The sequence below is a fragment of the Scleropages formosus genome, chromosome 12 (genome assembly GCF_900964775.1).
Source record: "Scleropages formosus chromosome 12, fSclFor1.1, whole genome shotgun sequence".
Lineage (NCBI taxonomy): Eukaryota > Metazoa > Chordata > Actinopteri > Osteoglossiformes > Osteoglossidae > Scleropages > Scleropages formosus.
In genome coordinates, this window is record NC_041817.1 from 4669863 (window position 1) to 4688723 (window position 18861).

The following is an 18861-nucleotide window of genomic DNA, read 5'->3' on the forward strand; positions in this document are numbered from 1 at the left end:
GTGCACAGATCACATCTATAACCAGTTAGCAACAGAGGCAACAATTACAGTCACTGTTCCTTTTTGAATGAAATTGTATCATTTTAAGATGAAATTGGTCATTTCTAACAGCTCTAACCCTTTCTTTATATTGTACACCATCCTAGGAGAGCTTGCATCCATGTTGGTAGGTTGAGAACACGATAAAAAAGGACCAGACTATGTTAACCCAACTATCTATCTACTCATTCATCCATCCATCCATCAATTTTTAAAAACTGCTACTTGAAAGAAAGTTTACGGATAGCAGTCGGCCCGACCATCCAGTGTATGTTCTCCCACTACACTGTCGGACATGTTGCTTCCTCCAACCCCCACATGGCCACTGCCAGGCATCTGAGCAACATGCGCCTAGCAACATGTCTGCGGCTTCCTGCAGTGATCCCCTCCAGGCTGCTTCAAAGCAACAAGAGGATTCCAGCCACCTGAACAGAGCCTCACATGCAATTACCCTGCTCTGCTCCTCCATTTCCCTCCCCACCCCCTTCAAATTAGGACACCCCCTTTCCTCTTGCCTAACTCTTTACCTTCTTCACGATGCCCTAGCATTTGAGCGGCACCTATCAGAGAGTTCGTGAAGAGATCTTGAAGGATCTTGAATGGCTTCCTAAAACCACAGTGTAAAGCCGAAGGTGCAACCTGCTTACTTCACATACAGCGAGAACTGACTACCATAGATGTGCTGGCGACGTACTGCTTGAAGCTCTACATCATGGCACAAAAAAGTGTTCTGAAGTATAAACACTAGCATTTTAGTTTCATAGTTCCACCACATGTGTGCTAATGTTGTGAGTGGGTGTTCACATGAATAACAATACAATTCTTCATTTCTTCATTCTAAACCAAGGGACGATGGTAGAAAATGACAGATGCAGCTAATTACATAACTAATTATGTACGAATGACAATAATAATTGCATTCACATTCGATCGCCTTTTTATTTTCGCATTCAAAAACAGACTTCTCGACAGAATCATTTGTCTTTCAGTGCAAACAGACAGCACTTAAAATTCAGGAGCATGAACCTTGGCAATGGCCGCCAGGTTTCTCGGAGATGGCCGCAGATGCGGACAAAATGAGGGATTTTATTGTCAAGATCAGTCGTCTGGCTGGTTGATTTGTTGTCAAGATCGGTCATCTGACTGGCCTTCTTCACACAGCTGAGTGACAGGCCACGATCAAGCACCTTGGTTCAGCATCACCTCCCCAAGGGCACCAAAGGGGATGCAGGCAGTTGCAGAATGAGCCCCAAAGAGGCAGGCCACAGGAGCTCGTCCAGAGCCAAAGAGGTGCCTTGAACCCTGAGTGCGGCCCCGATCAAACAGATGGCCCGCTTGGATCCTCCCCGAGAGCCCCACCCTGGAGAGACATGTGTACAACACCTCTGTAATGAAGCTGTCAAACAAAGTCAGCAGCTTAGCTTTCAACCACAGGAAAGCGGTCTTCATGAGTAGAAATCACTGCTGGCAAATCCCACTGCCCTGTGCCTGAGGAATCTGTGGCAGTAAATCAGTTTCAAATTACTTAAAATATCCAGCATTTATGCCATTATTGGTTGCACCAACATAGCTATTAAATAAAAAACAAAGGAAGGGAAAGTGCAGTAATGTTCCATTTCAGATGTTCAAAAATTGTTACGTTAATGGATACCAATTTGTTCAATATCATTTAACCGCTAAATTCTGTATCTGTAGCTTTTCAAATATTGATTCTATTTCATTTAAGGCTCAAAAGTTTGTGTAGTATTTTTTTCCTTTTACTATTCAGTCATTGACGGGGTTCTGCTGCCCTCTCCTAGTTGTCTGGAGGTTCTCTGGAAATCACAGAATGGCAAAGAGGAAAAATACTACATTTTTTATTTTTGTTGAGAGAAAGCCTATGATACAAGAGCAATAAAATGCGGAGTGACTGGGAATTACCTAATGAGCTCATTTATACAATAACCTAAAATGCTTTCAATATTTTGGATAGCGTTCTGTCAGATGCCTTTAACAACTGAGCAGAAAGAACATGGCAAGTACATGAAAATATATCTATGGAATTCATTTGCGGAACAAATCAATTTAATAAATTTTCTGGGCATTTTCATTTTTCTTTCATACGACATAGCACATGGGCAGATTAAAAATAACACGATTAATACGTGCAAAGAACACAAAAGACCACCTGTTCCCATTGAAACGTTCGCGCTCCATTTTACGTTACTCTACTGCCACCTTGTGGTTATTTCAAGCACAAACGGTCCGGGCGACAGGACGCTGAGATGGAATAAATGACTTCTTGAAAAATCCAAAACCAAAAGTTATGGCAAAACAATAAGTGACGGAAATATTTTACCATCAATGTTAAAGCACTTTTAATTTTACCAGTATGCAAGTACGCAGAGGAGCGCGTGGTGGCGCAGTGGGTTGGACCGGGTCCTCCTCTTGGGTGGGTCTGGGGTTCAAGTCCCGCTTGGGGTGCCTTGCGGCGGACTGGCGTCCCGTCCTGGGTGTGTCCCCTCCGCCTCCGGCCTTTGCCCTGAGTTGCCGGGTAGGCTCCGGTTCCCCGCGACCCCGTATGGGACAAGTGGTTCAGAAAATGTGTGTGTGTGTGTGTGTGTGTGTGTGTGTGTAAGTACGCAGATTATTCCGTTTTTTTCTTTTTTTATCTTTTCGAAGAAGTAGGCGCGTTACTTTTAAAAATACTTGAAATATACGTGTGCAGGATTTTACGTTCTCCTTGTTTTGTCACGAACAATGAGTTACATGTCCGCGAAACAACTGAGACGGGGAAAAACAAATTTTTTTGGTTATTATGACCATGGCAACATAATTATAGATTTATGCGCCCCCTACTGTACAGTAACATATTGCAGCGATTTTTAGTTTACGCTTGACCCACTGTTCTGTTCGCAACAAAACAGGAATTCAAAAAACAAATAAAAAAAATTAAAAACTATAAACACTTATTATTATATATACACATACAGGCTACAAGTTATGAAATTCATAAATTTCCTTCCACTACACTAAATGGATTGATGGCAGCAAATCACTTCAGTTTCCCCTGTTTATTAAAAACTGTAATTTAATATTTTGCTTCTGATGGATCAGTTTATTCTTAAGAATGGTATTCAAAGACACATCTTTTTTATCTCCATAAGATGCTTTATTCTGTCACTGAAATGAAGTACCCAGAGGCAACGCTTCACAGAGAGACACTAGTTTGAAAAGGTTACAAACAGTTGGAGCGAACACCTAAAGTGTCTGCATGATGGACTATTTTTGAGTTACTGGCAAAAATAAACATCAAAGCCAACATATTTCAAGTGCATAAAATCAATGTAGAGTGCTTACTCTTTTGCATGTCACCTTCAAATGTGGCGAATCCACCTTTCCACTTGAAAATAATTACAATTCATGATGGTGCATTCGCACAGCAAGCGCGAACTGTGTGTGGGCTGTGAACCATAAACTCAGTATTTAACACATGGGCTCCATAAGGTTATAAGAAGGTGAGCAAGTTTCTAAAACCCTGGCCTGTAACATATTTTTTCAATTACAAATCATTAGAGTATCAGTTTGTGGAGTTGCTCTTAGAATACTGAATGTAGTCCCCCTCCAGGATTTCTGGGTGTTAATCGGATGCATTTTAAAACTGTATTTATTTCACACAGAGGGAGGTATGAAATAAATCCTATAATGTCTATGAAAATGAATCAATAGTCAGCTGACTGTTCTCACCTGATTGGTGGACGCTCCGCAGGCAGCACAGAGAGGCGTTGAGGCGAGCGCTCTCCTCCGCATTGGCACCCAGTTTCTGCATTGTCTCACAAACCTGCTCATCACTCATCTCTAGCAGCCCCTCCAGGGTCAGCTGACCTGGTTCGATCTCCTGGAAGAAGGGCAGAATGCAAATGACAGGTGAGTGACTAAGAAGAAGGTTCAAACCAGGTTCAAATCAAATATTCCCCATAATCATGGACTACAACTACAGCATGTAATCAAGCCAAAATAGTGTCAAAACTACACATTGTCACTGTATTGGGGGTGCATCATTTACTATGATTTTTATTAAAGATGACTGCAAACTAAAATTGTCCTCTAAAATATTATAATCATCTCACCAGAGGTTGGTAGAGAAGCAAAAAACAAGACCTAAATAAAAGTACTATTACTTAAAAATACTCCAAAAAACACATCCAGAAAGCTACTTCCATAAAAATAAAAAACATGAAGTTACAGCACCTGGCTTCAAATGACAGTTTTTATTGCTGTGAACAACTACCCACTGGTAAGAACATGAATCTACAGTTTTAATACTTTTCTTCATCATTTCAATCTGCTTTGCCAAAAAGTTAGATACTGTCAATTACAGTAATAAATACAAAATACAATTTTCTGCTAGGTAGCAGTAACCATTATTTATCTGACACTGGTCCAATCTAACATACAGAGTTAGGTTTGTGCACTATGTTAGTTAAATGATTTAGCCATTTATACAGGTGACTGTTTTTACTGGGGCAATTAAGTGCCACAATCATGTAAAGAGCTTTAATGAGATGAACACCCTTACACTACATTTACACTAATGTAAATAACACCTTCATCTCGCAATAAAATGAGGATAATATTAAGTGAAACACACACACACACACACACATTTTCTGAACCGCTTGTCCCATATGGGGTCGCGGGGAACCGGAGCCTACCCGGCAACACAGGGCATAAGGCCGGAGGGGGAGGGGACACACCCAGGACAGGACGCCAGTCTGTCGCAAGGCACCCCAAGCAGGACTTGAACCCCAGACCCACTGGAGAGCAGGACCCGGTCCAACCCACTATACCACCACGCCCCCCCTTAAGTGAAACATTTGTTAGTAATGCACACAGCACCTCTAACAGCATAGTTGTCACAACCCTATAAGTAAAACTCCAAGTGACCAGCAGAGGTTCACCTATCTGAACCCTGCACACCTGGTTCCAAAGAGAAAGGCCAGCTGCAGAACTGTCGATTTTTGATCTGCACCAGCCTTGCCAGTGGAAAAAGAGTGTAAAACTGCTCTGTGTCTTGTGATCCTGTGTGCTTATCTCCTGTTTCTTGATCCAGCTCGTGTGCTCATGTGTTTCATCTTCCATTTTCTTCAGTCTTCACATCTCCAAGTCTCCATGTACCCACACTCTCCTCAGTTCACCAGTCCCACCTCTCCAGATCCTTGTCCCCCTGTGTTCTCCAAGTGTCACAGTTCTTAAGGCCCAAGTCTTCATGCTCCCCAAGATCTTCAGTCCAAATTTTCTACAATTCTCCTTCCATAAGTTGCCACTTCACCGTAGCTCCAATTACTTGAAATGCTGATGCCCCCTCAAGGGGGCATCTCTTTCAGACACACCATACCCCTTACCACATACTTTGTAGCCCCAGTTAGGTGGGCCCTCCTAGATGACATGTGAACAGCCCAAGCTCAGGAGCCAGAAACAGTTAAGCAACTACTGAATAATGAATAGGCACCCTCTACTGTCCACTCTCAACTACTCCAATGGGCGCTTGACTCCCCTAGCACAGGGCACCCGAGGTCAAGTAAGACTCCCCTGGCTGGTATCAGAGGTTTTGGTGGCCCACCATGACGCATGATGTCAAGGACTTTGCCCTTCTATATGTCTTTAAGTCAAGGTCCTTGCCAGTTGCCAACAAGACTGTTGCCGCTGCCACTTCCCATTCAGCTATAGTGCCATACAGCCATTGACTTTTTCACAGGTTTACCTAGCTCTCAGGGAAACACCACTATCCTTGAGGTGATTGACCAGTTCTCAAAGGTCTGCTGCTTGGTACTTCTGAAGAAGCTGCCCACAGCTATGGAAATAGCTGAGATACTGCTTCAGCAAGTCTTCTGGATGTACGTCAATCCCTGAGGACATTGTGTCTGATAGAGGTCCCCAGTTTATACCCAGAGTGTCAAAGGTGTTTTGCTCCCCTCTTGGGCTGTTGGTCAGTGTGACATCAGGATATCATCTGCAATCCAACAGTCAAGTGAAGACACTAAATCTGGATATCAGGTGTTACCCTCACATCTATTGTGCCCCGAATTCAATAACCCACTCATCCACCAACCTAACACCTTTCCACTGTGTTTTAGGGTGCCAGCTCCCTCTCTCCCATGGACCACCAAGTCTAGTGAGGTGTCTAAAGTCTACAAGAAGTTAATTTCCAGATATGTGACCTTTTAAGATAGTGAAAAGGATAAACTCTATCACATTACATTTACATTTTCATTTATTCATTCAGCAGATGCTTTTCTTTAATTTCTTCAAAGCAACGTCTCATAGAAAATACAATTTGTGCATAACCTTAGGAGAAAGAGGCATAGCTGCAGAGGCGTGATTCCTAAGTACAGTTAGTTTTGTTTCCTTCACCATATGTACCGACGTTCATCACACAAGTAGTTGCATAAAACTTTACCAGAATATCATCAATTCCTAATCACCTTCCAAGTAAGTTTTTTTTTCAGATACATATAAAAATTTACGTTACATTGCAGGAGCGGCTCTATAAAGGACTGATCCGAGCATGATCATGAACAATTACACCTTACGGGTATGGACATTTATACCTTATATGAACTTAAGAGATCATGGGCGAAGTGAGTCCGGAAGTGATGAGTTTTCTAACCCTTTTTAAATGTGGAAATTCAGCAGTTCTGTGCAAGAGGGGGGAGGTCGTTCCACCACAACGGAGCAAGAACCAAGAACCTCTGTTCTTTACCTTTCCTGCGTGGGACCACCAAGCAGGCAGATGTAGAAGAGTGTAACAGTCTGGTTGGGGTGTAGCAAATGATCAAGTCCTGTAGATAGCTGGAAGCAGTTCTATTGATACATTTATAATCAGGGTCTTAAATTTGATCCGGGCAGCTATGGGAAGCCAGTGCAGGGAAAAGAGTAGAGGAGATACATGCAAACGCTTTGGCAAGTCAAACAAAACTTTGGCAGCACTGTTCTGTATCAGATGTAGAAGTCTGATGGCAGAAGCAGGAAGGCCAGAGGAGAGAGAGTTGCAGTAGTCCAGACTGGATGTCACCATCGCCTGGACAAGTAGTTGCACAGAGTCTGTTGTGAGGTAAGGACGGATCCTGTGGATGTTATACAGGATATGTCTGCAGGTCCAGGTTGTGGCTTCAATATGCTGAGACAAAGACAGATTTGAGTCAATCATCACTCCTAGGCTCTTAGCCGAGGAGGTAGGCAGTTGAGTTGTCCAGTTTGATCGAGAGATCATGACAGGAAGACAGGCTAGCTGGGAGGTGTAGGATCTCTGTTTTGGAGCAATTGAGTTGTAGGTGGTGATCAGACATCCATGCAGAGATGTCCAACAGGCAGGCAGCGATGAGCGCGGAAATGTCTGATGCTCCAGGTGGAAAGGAGAGGAAGAGCTGGGTATCATTATTTATTGTATGTTATGGTATGTATTGTTTTATGTGAGTCCAATGTTGTGCACTGGCTGTGTCATGGTTGTCCAAGACAAATTTCCCAGAAATGGGATAATAAAGTATATTCTATTCTATTCTATTCATCAGCATAGCAGTGGTACTTGAATCCATGGGAGGCAATGACAGGGCCGAGGGAGGGGCGTAGATTGAGAAGAGCAGTGAGCCCAGTACCGAGCCCTGTGCGACATCAGTTGAGAAGGACAGAGGAGAAGAACAGAAGCCCCACTAGACCACTTGATAGGATTTGTCAAATAGGTAGGACTCAGACCATCTTATATAAACCGTCTTACTGTATATCACTAGAAAACATGGCACTGGTGCGAGGCGACATGTTGATTGCTTCTCCTCGCAGACTTGTTAGTTTAGTGTATATTATTTTGTTTGTGTCACTATCCCTCCAGCCAGTTTACTCTCTAATTACTTATGACTGCCAAACACTTCTGCAAATGTTTGAAAAAGTGCGATTAGATGCAATTCTTAGCATTAGAGAGTTGAACTCGCTATCATCACTCTGCTGTGAACAGCATCATGACCGCGACCCACCTGCGACCACTCAGAAGACGCGAGCTCGGAAATGGAGCCGCAGGGCCGGCATACAGGTGAGAGCGAAACGCCACGGGCTACGACCTCCGATGCCCAGCATTTTCCTGTCCAACGTTCAGTCTCTGGACAACAAACTGGATGATCTCAGAGGGCGACTTAAATTCTGAAGAGACTTACGGAACTGCTGTGTTTTCTGCTTCATGGAGACGTGACTCACCGCCAGCACACCAGACCATGAGGTCCAGCCCGAGGGCTTCTCAATCTACCGTGCAGATCGGACTGATTCATTGGGGAAAAGGAAAGGAGGGGCCATATGCTTTCTTGATAACAACGCTTGGTGTACGAATGTGGAAGTGATTGCACAGAACTGCACTCCAGACCTTGAATACCTTCTGATCAAATGCCGACCGTTCTACCTGCTCAGGGAGTTCTCGGCTGTGCTCATGGCCGCAGTTTACATCCCACCCCAAGGGAACACACACAGCGCTCTGAACGAACTGTACCACATCGTCACTAAGTACGAGAACAAGCACCCAGATGGACTGTTCATTATCTCTGGAGACTTTAACCAAGCTGACTTCAGGAATGTGTACCTAAAGTACCGTCAGCACAACTCCTGCCCCACGAGAGGCTCAAACACCCTTGACCACTGCTACACTTCACACAAAGGTGCGCATCGCTCCCTGCTGCGTCCACACCTCGGGCAGTCAGATCACGCTTCGATTCTACTGCTCCCGGTCTACAAGCAGAAACTGAAGTGAGAGGAACCTGTGACGCGCACTGTACAGCGCTGGACACCGGAAGCGGAGGAAAGGCTCCAGAACTGCTTTGACTCCGTGGACTAGGACATGTTCAGAAACTCATCCTCCAATCTGGACAAGTATGCCACAGTGGTCACAGACTTCATCGGGTACTGTGTAAATGTCTGCATACCACATAAAACAGTCCTCTCATTCCCCAACCAAAAACCGTGGATAACCGCCGAAATCTGAAATAAGATCCGCACGCGAACTTGCACATTTCAGTCCAGAGACATGGACACGTACAAGAAGAGCAAGTACGAGCTTTGCAAAGGTATCGCCAGCGCGAAACGGGAATACAGCAGGAAGGTGGAATCAGAGTTTAACTGCACTCAAGATGCACGTAGGCTGTGACAGGGAATCCAAACATTAACAGATTATAAACCACAGACGCGGACATTGACAGGTGCCACTCCTCCTCTCCCTGAAAAACTGAACGCGTTTTATGGCCACTTTGAGTTCAAAACCTCCTGGTGCGGATCCCCACAGCGCTGCATGATAACGCCAGTCTCACCATCTCTGTAGCACAAGTGAGAAAAACCTTTAGCCGTGTCAATATCCGCAAAGCTGCTGGTCCGGATGGAATTTCAGGGCGAGTTTTAAAAACATCCAGCGAACAACTGGCTGCTGTGTTCATGGACATACGTATTTAACACCTCCTTAAAAAGCTCAACCGTACCCATCTGTTTCAAAAACACCACCATTATCCCCATTCCTAAAAAAAACAAAGTGAGCCGCCTTAATGACTATCACCCAGTGGCACTGACCCCCATTGCAATGAAATGCTTTGAGAGGCTGGTGCTGGGACATATTAAGGACACCATCCCAGACACTTTGGACCCACTGCAGTTTGCCTGTCATCACAACAGATCCACTGAAGACACAATATCACACACATTTCACACCATTCTGTCTCACCTGGATAATAAAAACTGCTATGCAAGGCTATTATTTGTGGACTATAGCTCAGCATTTAACACTGTCATCCCAACCAAGCTGGTCCACAAACTACTAGAGTTGAGACTGAGTGCCACATTGTGCAATTGGATCCTGGTTTTCCTCACCAACAGACCCCAGTGTGTGTGGATTGGCAGTAATACCTCCTCCCCACTGATTCTCAACACTGGCACTCCACAGGGAAGCGTCCTGAGCCCAGTGGTGTACTACTTGTTCCCATATGACTGTGTGGCCAGTTACAGCTCCAACACCATCATGAAGTTTGCTGACGATACCACCATTGTGAGTCTGATCACCAACAACGATGAGACAGCCTACAGAGAGGAGGTGAGGCTCCTGGGAGAGTGGTGCCAGGACACCAACCTGTCTCTCAACATCAGTAAAACTAAGGAACTGGTGATTGGCTTCAGGAAACAGGATACGGTTCATGCACCCATCTACATAGGAGGGGACGTTGTAGAGAGGGTCAACAGCTTCAGATTCCTAGGGGTCACCCTCACTGCCAAACTCACATGGACTGAACACACAGCATCAACCATCAAAAAGGCCCATCAACGTCTCCACTTCCTCAGGCGTCTGAAGAAGGCCCGGATGTCCACTACAGTCCTCACCACCTTCTACAGATGTGCTGTGGAGTCTGTCCTCACAGGGTGTATTACATCCTGGGGTGGCAGCTGCTCCATACAGGACAGAAAAACTCTAGAGGGTGGTCAAAACAGCTCAGGGAATCATCAGCACACAGCTAACAGCAGTCCAGGACACCTGCACCACACGCTGCCTCAGAAAGACGATGCGCATCATGAAAGATCATAGTCACCCCGCACGGGCACTTTTCTCTTCTCTGCCATCTGCAAAGTGGCTCAGGTCTATTTGAACCCGCACTGCTAGGTACAGGAACAGCTTTTACCCCACTGCTGTAAAAGTATACAACACTAACCAGTGTGCCACCTTTAGTAACTAGAGTTGGATTGCTCCTCCCACGCACATTGGTAAATTACACTGTCGCTTAAGCATTCTCATTCTCATTCTCTTGTTCTGAGTTCTCTGGCTATCAACTGGTATTATTGTTATTACTGTTACTATTGTTTATTGCTATTGCTGTTGCACTACTCACTGTCATTGTCATTGTTTTGTTTGTGCAGTATTTCTTTCATGATACTTGTACATGGTACTTGTACCTATGACAATAAACTTGAACTTGAACATATTACTTGCAGATGCCTTCCCATTAGAGAATTTGCTCAACGTTCCCCATATCTATGCTCAAAGCTTATTTCCCATCAGTTCTACAGGACCAGTGATTTGTCTCTCCTCCAGCCATCAGTGTAGATGGTTCCCTTGCATTTCATCAAGACCCTTCTTGACTGACTCTACTGGGTAGGCTGGGAAAGGTATGGCTCGCAGGAGCAATCCTGGGTGTCTGCCCATGACATTCTGAACCTGGCCCTAACTGAGAAATCCCATCACACACACCCTGACTGTCCCACTCCTTCCCCTAGGGCGTGCCCTCCATCCTGTAGACATAGAGGGGCTAGAACCTCTGGAGGCACCACTGGTCTCCCTCAAGATCACCTGACTGACCTGATACACCTGGTCCCAATGAGGCGATCACCCAACAGCATCACCATCAGTTCTGTAGGAGGAAAGGTTAGCTACAGAACTACAGATTCTTAATCAGTGCCAGATTTGCCAGGGCAGAAACCAAGAGTAAATCTGTTTCATGTTTTATGATATTTTATGTTTGTCTCGTGCATTTATCTTGATTCAGTTTTAATGTGTTCCTGTGTTTCATTTTTATTCAGTCTTCACCTCTCCAAGTCTCCATGTCCCCACACTCTCCGTGCTCATCATACACACAAACACACAAACACACACACACACACACACACACACACACACACACACACACACACACACAATGTCTGAAACTGCTTGTCCTGAGCTGGGTAACAGCGAACCGGAGCCTAACCTGGCAACGCAGGGCGCAAGGCTGGAGGGGGAGGGGACACACCCAGGACGGGACACCAGTCTGTTGCAAGGCACCCGAAGCAGGACTCAAACCCCAGACCCACCAGAGAGCAGGACCCGGTCAAACCTGCTGTGCCACCGCACCCCCCCTTTGCTCATCATACAGTGTCAGTATTGTTATTTTTGAACATTTTTTTTTGTTAAAAAAATCAAAATCTGTCATTTAAGAACTGTAAAAACACATGATTACAGCAGGGGGTTAAAATGTCAAATGTTAAAATTTCAGGAAAGGTCTGAAAACTCACCTTTTCCGGACTCACTTTGCCCATGATCTTTCAAGCTCATGTATGGTGTAAATGTTCACGCACCATAACTTTATGATTATTCCCAGATAAGTCTTTACACAGTCACTACTCCTGTATTGTATGTAAATGTTTGTATACCTTTAAAAAAAATTGTAGGAAGGTGATCAGGAATGGTCTGTTCTGAGTTTTGTCCACCTACTTGTACGATGAACATCAGTGCATAAAGTGGAAAGAAACAAACTAAGTTTACTTAAGAATTACATGTCTGCAACTATGTCTCTTTTTCTCCTGAAGCAATGCACAAATTATATTCCTCTGAGATGTACGTTGCTTTGGAGAAAAGCGTCTGCTAAATGAATAAATGTAAATATGAAACATGATCTCACAGAAAGCGGATCTAACTGAAGCAGCTGCAATGTGGGTCCCATCTTACTTGAGAATAACACTTTACCCCAACAGTCACACACATTTGCCTTTTTTTATTTAGCTACTTTTTTATTTAATTCAGAATCCAGAATCAATTAGCTAGCACTCGAGTATACCTGAATATGTGTGTGATATCTATTTAAGCACACGGTGCTTTAACTATGAATTTTGCCTACACCCTATTGTTTAGCCTATGTACACTGCTAATGGCCAGAATGTCTTTTGTTCTCTATATGCTTTGCTCTGGAAACAAACCAAGCAAAAAAGAATAAAAGGTAAAACTCAGTTATTCTTAATGCGGAAACATCATTTATCTTTTTTATTTAAAGTACTATTGATATTTGCTACACTTCTTTGATTGCACCTATAAATTGCACTTATCCCGCCTATTAATACACCCACCCTCGTCGAACACTTCAGTTCAGATCCAGTCTTCGCAAGATGTGGAAGCTCCCTGAAGATGCTTCCAACATGGGAAGCGAAACGTTGGAACCAGTTTCCTACATGACGCGGTCTCATCCAGAAGATTTAGAACCCCGGTCAGTTGTACCTGATTACAACAGTCCACAATATCATAAAAAAATTTTAAAAAACATATGACCAATACAGCAATTAAATTCAACATTAAGCAATATTAATGAGCATTGTATAATACAACATTTAAAATGTGTGCATTGGTAACATGTATTTCTCTCAGCAACAGCATCAGCTGGACGAATAATTCATAATAAGTGAGTAAACCATGCATTGTAAACATGTACAAACATGTACAGGCGGCCCTGCTGTACCGCCTCCTAGTATACCGAATTACACAGGTCTTTATTTGTGACCATATCTCATATGACCTTAAAATCATTTTATACCCACAGAACATCAGTAGCTTATAAATAATTAAAAATAAGATGTTTAATATTCTTTAAATTGAATTTTACAAGCATAAAATGAGTTTTTAATACTGTACCACTATGCAAACTAGCCGACATGAGTTTAACCCACTAGGTAACTCACTAAGTAACAGAACACCCTTAACACCATTATGTAAAAAACTGAAGTCCTTAAAATATACTGCACTTGATTTCCAAAACTGGGAAATTAATTGAGGGTAATAGGTAGAGTGGCTCTTCAAATTTGCAAACACAACTGGGACCAGGCTATTTGCAACTCCTTTTCATTGTAATTCTAAAGTCAATTTTCCCCAAGACAAAATTCATAAAATTATTCATATAAGACCTATCATTTTATTAAGTTTTTTTAGCTAGGCTCTGTAAAAACCTTGCATATAGCTATAATAAATACTCTGCAAGACTTTAGTCGAGTATTTTATTAACTTCAAGCCACAGTGAAATCACTCACACACTGTCTGAAACCACTCATCCCAAGCAGGGTCACGGCAAACCGGAGCCTAACCCAGCAACACAGGGCACAGGGCTGGAGGGGGAGAGGACACACCCTAGACAGGACGCCAGTTTGACGCAGGGCACCACTAGCAGTACTCAAACCCCAGACCCATGAGGTAGCAGAACCCAGCCAAGTCCGCTGCACCACTACATACCCCGCCACACTGAAACACTACTCTGAAAACTACTAAAAATAAAAATACAGTCTTCCACAGCATAATGCAACGACCCGCGTTACTAAAGAGCGTCACATTCAAGCAGAAAAAGATGTTTAGTGTAAATACTGTAGTTGGAATAATGGGAATTGTGGGAAGATTTTAAAATAGTTGTTCAGCCGTTATGGGGGCACGGGGGCACAGTGGCGCAGGGGGTTGGACCGGGTCCTGCTCTCTGGTGGGTCTGGGGTTTGAATCCTGCTTGGGGTGCCTTGCGACAGACTGGTGTCCCGCCCTGGGTGTGTCCCCTCTCCCTCCGGCCTTATGCCCTCAGTTGTCGGGTTAGGCTCCGGTTCCCCGCGACCCCGCATGGGACTAGTGGTTCAGAAAATGTGTGTGTGTGTGTGTGTGTGTGTGTGTGTGTGTTCAGCCATTGTGGGGCTAACAGGGATTATAAGGAGGTGACTGCTTGCTGAGGAGTGCAAGGTGGCTGGAAGGAACTGGCTTGAGGTGCAGGTCCATGAGGGAAAGGGCTCCTCAACCCAAAACAAGGTGGCTAGTAGCATAGTGGGTAGAGTTATTTTCTTCGGCCCCAAAGGCTACAGGTTCAACTCCTCCCTCCAGCTATAGTGTCTTTAAACAAGGTACTTACCCTAAACTGCTCTAGTAAAATTACACAGCTGTATAAATAGGCAAATAACTGTAAGTAACTTAACAATGTAAGTCTCTTTGGAAAAAAGCATCGTGTGTGTCCTTCTTTGCCCCAGCCAAATCAGAGTGCTGCATGCTACAATTACAAACAATTAGTTGTGAGAATTCACTTGAACAAGTATGTTTGTAAACTGAACTTTGCATTACAATGTGTCAACATACACTGAGAAATACCTCACAAGAACAGAAATTTACGACACTGAGAACCACAGGTGGTGAGCAGCTCCTTTCCTGAAGCATGAAGCGGCTTCTCCTCCATGCATCCACTTTCAAGAATCTCTCAGAAATCTCAAAGCTCTTGTGACATTTTTAAAAACAATGAGCCCTGAACTAAAAAAAGTTTTGAAGAAAGTGCTAAAAATTGTTGAAATTAAAAAGACAAAGCCTGACATCTCTGTTTTGAATTTGAAATTGAATTTGAAATTTGAATTTGATACACCACACAGAATTCTCTTGAAAGGAAATGCTGTTACAAACGATTTTGTTTGTGTGATCTGATGTATTGTTTATTTATCACAAATGAGCCTTCACAAATAGCCCAGCAGAAAGGAGTTACAAGTAATGGCATGAAATTTGTCTCATTAGGTAGTGTAATAATAATGTTGTTGTCATCATCATTTTATATAACACATTTCAAAGGAGATTTTCAGAGCACTTTACAACAAATAAGATATGAGTTACAACCCTAATTCAATTAATAAAAAATATTGGCAACACAAAAAATGGATTTTTAAGATTAATAACATAAAAAGATCAACAGAATCCATTCACTACTAATAACCTCTTGACCAATGCAGGGTTGTAGTCTTCTAGAATCTACACCAGAAGTTTTGAGACAAGCACGCACACACAAGTGCACACACACAGTCAAACCCTAAATCACCAATAGCAATTCACCTAAAGCACACCTTCGGATTGTGTGAGGAAATCAGAGTACAGTACTTAGAGGAAATCCAAGAGAAGACAAAGAGACAAATATGCAAACTGCACCACAGACTGAGCCAGAAGCATGAGGCACCTGCTGCACCACCATGCTAAACAACAACAAGAGAATTAAAAAGCAAAACGACAAGAAAAATCTGGATTTAAAGGTGTTCACTGCAGTTCTGATATTCTGGGCTTTGTTTTGAACTTATCTCATAAGCAAACCTTCAGGCATGAAAATGCAAGGGAAGCCAAGACGTTGTGTCCAGAAACTCTTATTTCATGCTGAGTGGTGACAGATTCCTGCCATAAGTGAGTGCAGTATTCATCATCATGTTACTGCTCACTTCTAAGCAGCACTCACACACCCCACAGAGCTGTAAACAGTATGGGAGTGTGTTCATTCGCAATGATTCGTTCAACACTGCTATTCTCTTTGGGTGCTTTTGCTGACATCTGTTGCTGTAGAAACACAGGTCACTTGAGCTAGGCTACAAACAGACATTTTACATTTAGCTGACACTTTTCTCAACTTACAACTATTTACCCATTTATACAGCTGGGTAATTTTACTGGAGCAATTTAAGGTAAGTACCTTGCTCAAGGGTACTACAGCTACAGGAGCTGGGATTTGAACCTGCAGCCTTTGGGTCCAAATGGAGTAGCGCTACCCACTACATTCCCAGCTGTTATTGTCTTACAAAATATATAGCAAAGTCTGTAATTTTTGGGAAAATATTGAAACTGCATAACTCTAGCTTTTCCACAGCAATGACAACACACATTTGTTGTTAGTTCTTTGTAGTATAATGGTCCATTAACAGCGTCACCATAATTTGTGTACAGCAAAAATCTGCCTGATTTGGGAATCCTTTTGTAGCTTATGAGCTTCGGCAGCTCTTCTTCTGAGGTCCTCTGAAATCTCTTTCTGTCGGGAAATATTGCACTCTAACACATCTCCACCATGAAGAGCAGGTGACCAAGGTTGTGTGGGATTCTTTCAATGGAAAGGACACCTCAAACTGACACCCCAGTGTTATGTCACTGCCAAGAATTTGTGAATCTAATTACTGTACAGCACCTTCTTTCCTAGACATTCACACACTTCCATTCTTGACCTTGAACATATAACCAATATGTACCATGGAACAATTTTGTGACTATTGTATGTATGTATTTGTTTAATAAGACTCAATTCATTATTATGATTTACATTGAGATCAGAAAACATTTTAGAAGCCATTTATAAAGAAAACATGACAATTCCAAACTTTTCTGGCAATGGTAGGCACCCTGAATTGTTCCGGAAAGCAGAATGTATAAAAAGAAAAAAAAATTATAAGTAGCACAATATATAAACATTGTAAGTCGCTTTGGACAAAGGAGTATGCTGAACAATAACATGACATCAAATAATTAAGGACAAGGAGTGAAAAGTTCTTAAACAGATCATTGATTAAGGTGATTATTGTACCCTTTGTGTACAACTTGTCTTGCTCAGCGTCATTCACACAAAGTGTACTTTTATAACTCGCGACCAAACTTCTCATCCCAATGTAAGTTTACTTGTGACGGGATTCCGTTCTGAAGACCTCATAATTTGGAAATGTCCATTGTATATTATATAATTACAGTACAGTATTATAATTATACGTTCATGCTATACAATTATTTGCACTTTCATTTCTAAATCTGTTTTCTTTTGCATATTCTTTTCTGCGCCACAGGAACACTCACCTTTTTGTTTGCTAGCCACTGTAAATAAATGGTATCAATTAATCAACCAAGTTTATGAATAAAATACTGTTGCTGAGAGACACAGTGACTGAGTAAAAACAAAAAATGGTGCCTTTCTGCAGGGTGGCCAGCCAAGGATGCTGTATACCAGGTAGAGCAACCATTGTTGGACATTACAAACAAAGGTTGGGCTCAAGGGGACTGCTGTCATTAGCCCAGGTCATTGTAAGTCACAAATGTCTAAAGTTGGGGACCACCTATATCCTTAAAAGTCAAGCAACTAAATCTACACATCAGCAAAAAGATGAAAAGCTGAATAGTTCTGCATGCTTTCCAGTAGTTGAATCGTGTTACACTGGTCCACAATAGATGTTTGCTTGTTGTTTCTTAATGGGAAAATGGCCAACACAATGATACACACACCATTCACTGAATATTTTAAGGTAGTACACACACCATTCACCGAACATTTTAAGGTAAGTTGTAAGGTAAGTAACTAAGGCAACCCCTTCATAATGCATTCATACACAGTGACTCTAGCTGAATGAGCAGCAGATAAACATACTTAAATGATATGACAGCCTAGGAATGTGTTTTACAGGCCTGATGTAGGGCCCTGATTGTAAGTTCTGTGCATTGTGTCATTCTAGACAGGTAAATGCTTATTATGTGGGGAGTGTGCCATGCCATGCTTCCTACACACACCCCAAGAGCTCAAGGGTGTGCGTTCAGTGTCCCACCTCGATCACCTCTTTCCTCATGCCGACGATTCGGAACCAGTGTTCGAGGCGCGGGAAGCCTTCAAGTTCGGTGTTGTGCTCCAGCACCCCCACCTTGCGCTTGCAGGAGAGCTGGCGGCTGAAATACTTCACAAGTTTACCCTGAAACACAGAGAACAAATGGCCATGTCCACAGGTCAGTGAGACAGAACATTCCAAAACACACCCACAGACAATCCCAGAGACTTGCACACGAGGTGAAGTCCTCAGTGTAAATTGTATTCATATTTTCCAGATCTACATTCATAACTGCACTTTAGCATATTCTGTTCACTTTGTGTTTAATTAAAAATGTAACTGTGATTTTTTTTTTAAATCTGTTATGCTGAATGTCACCTTCTGAACACAAAACAATGAAGTCAGTTAGGTGAATATATTCATGTCTCTATTTTTCATAAACACATATGTGGACACATTTGAACATATCTGAATATCTGCTCTTTTTTCTCCACGTGCAAGATCTGAGAAACAGATAAGGAGAAGTTTCAGTGATTTTATTGAGGCCACGAGGTGTAGTGAACACATCGCACCGCTAGAGGGACACAAGCACAGCGTCAAGAAGAGTGAAGCCTGTTAGTGACGTTAAGGTAAACCAGCGCAGCAAAATAAATACAGTATTACACACACACACACACACATTTTCAGAACCGCTTGTCC

The 18861-nt window shown here is 42.8% G+C and overlaps 1 protein-coding gene across 3 annotated transcripts in view; it reads right to left on the reverse strand.

The window, feature by feature from the left end:
- The window catches only part of ksr2 (kinase suppressor of ras 2), a 113626-nt gene that overhangs the window by 73444 nt on the left and 21321 nt on the right, over positions 1-18861 (reverse strand). For 2 of the 3 annotated variants that reach the window (XM_018740515.2, XM_018740514.2), the window contains exons 2-3: positions 18166-18306; positions 3766-3916 (exon numbers count right to left, since the gene is read on the reverse strand). In XM_018740515.2, the coding sequence (XP_018596031.1) occupies positions 3766-3916; positions 18166-18306 (292 nt within the window). The remainder of the gene's footprint in view (positions 1-3765; positions 3917-18165; positions 18307-18861) is intronic. The other variant, XM_018740516.2, reaches the window with a different exon arrangement.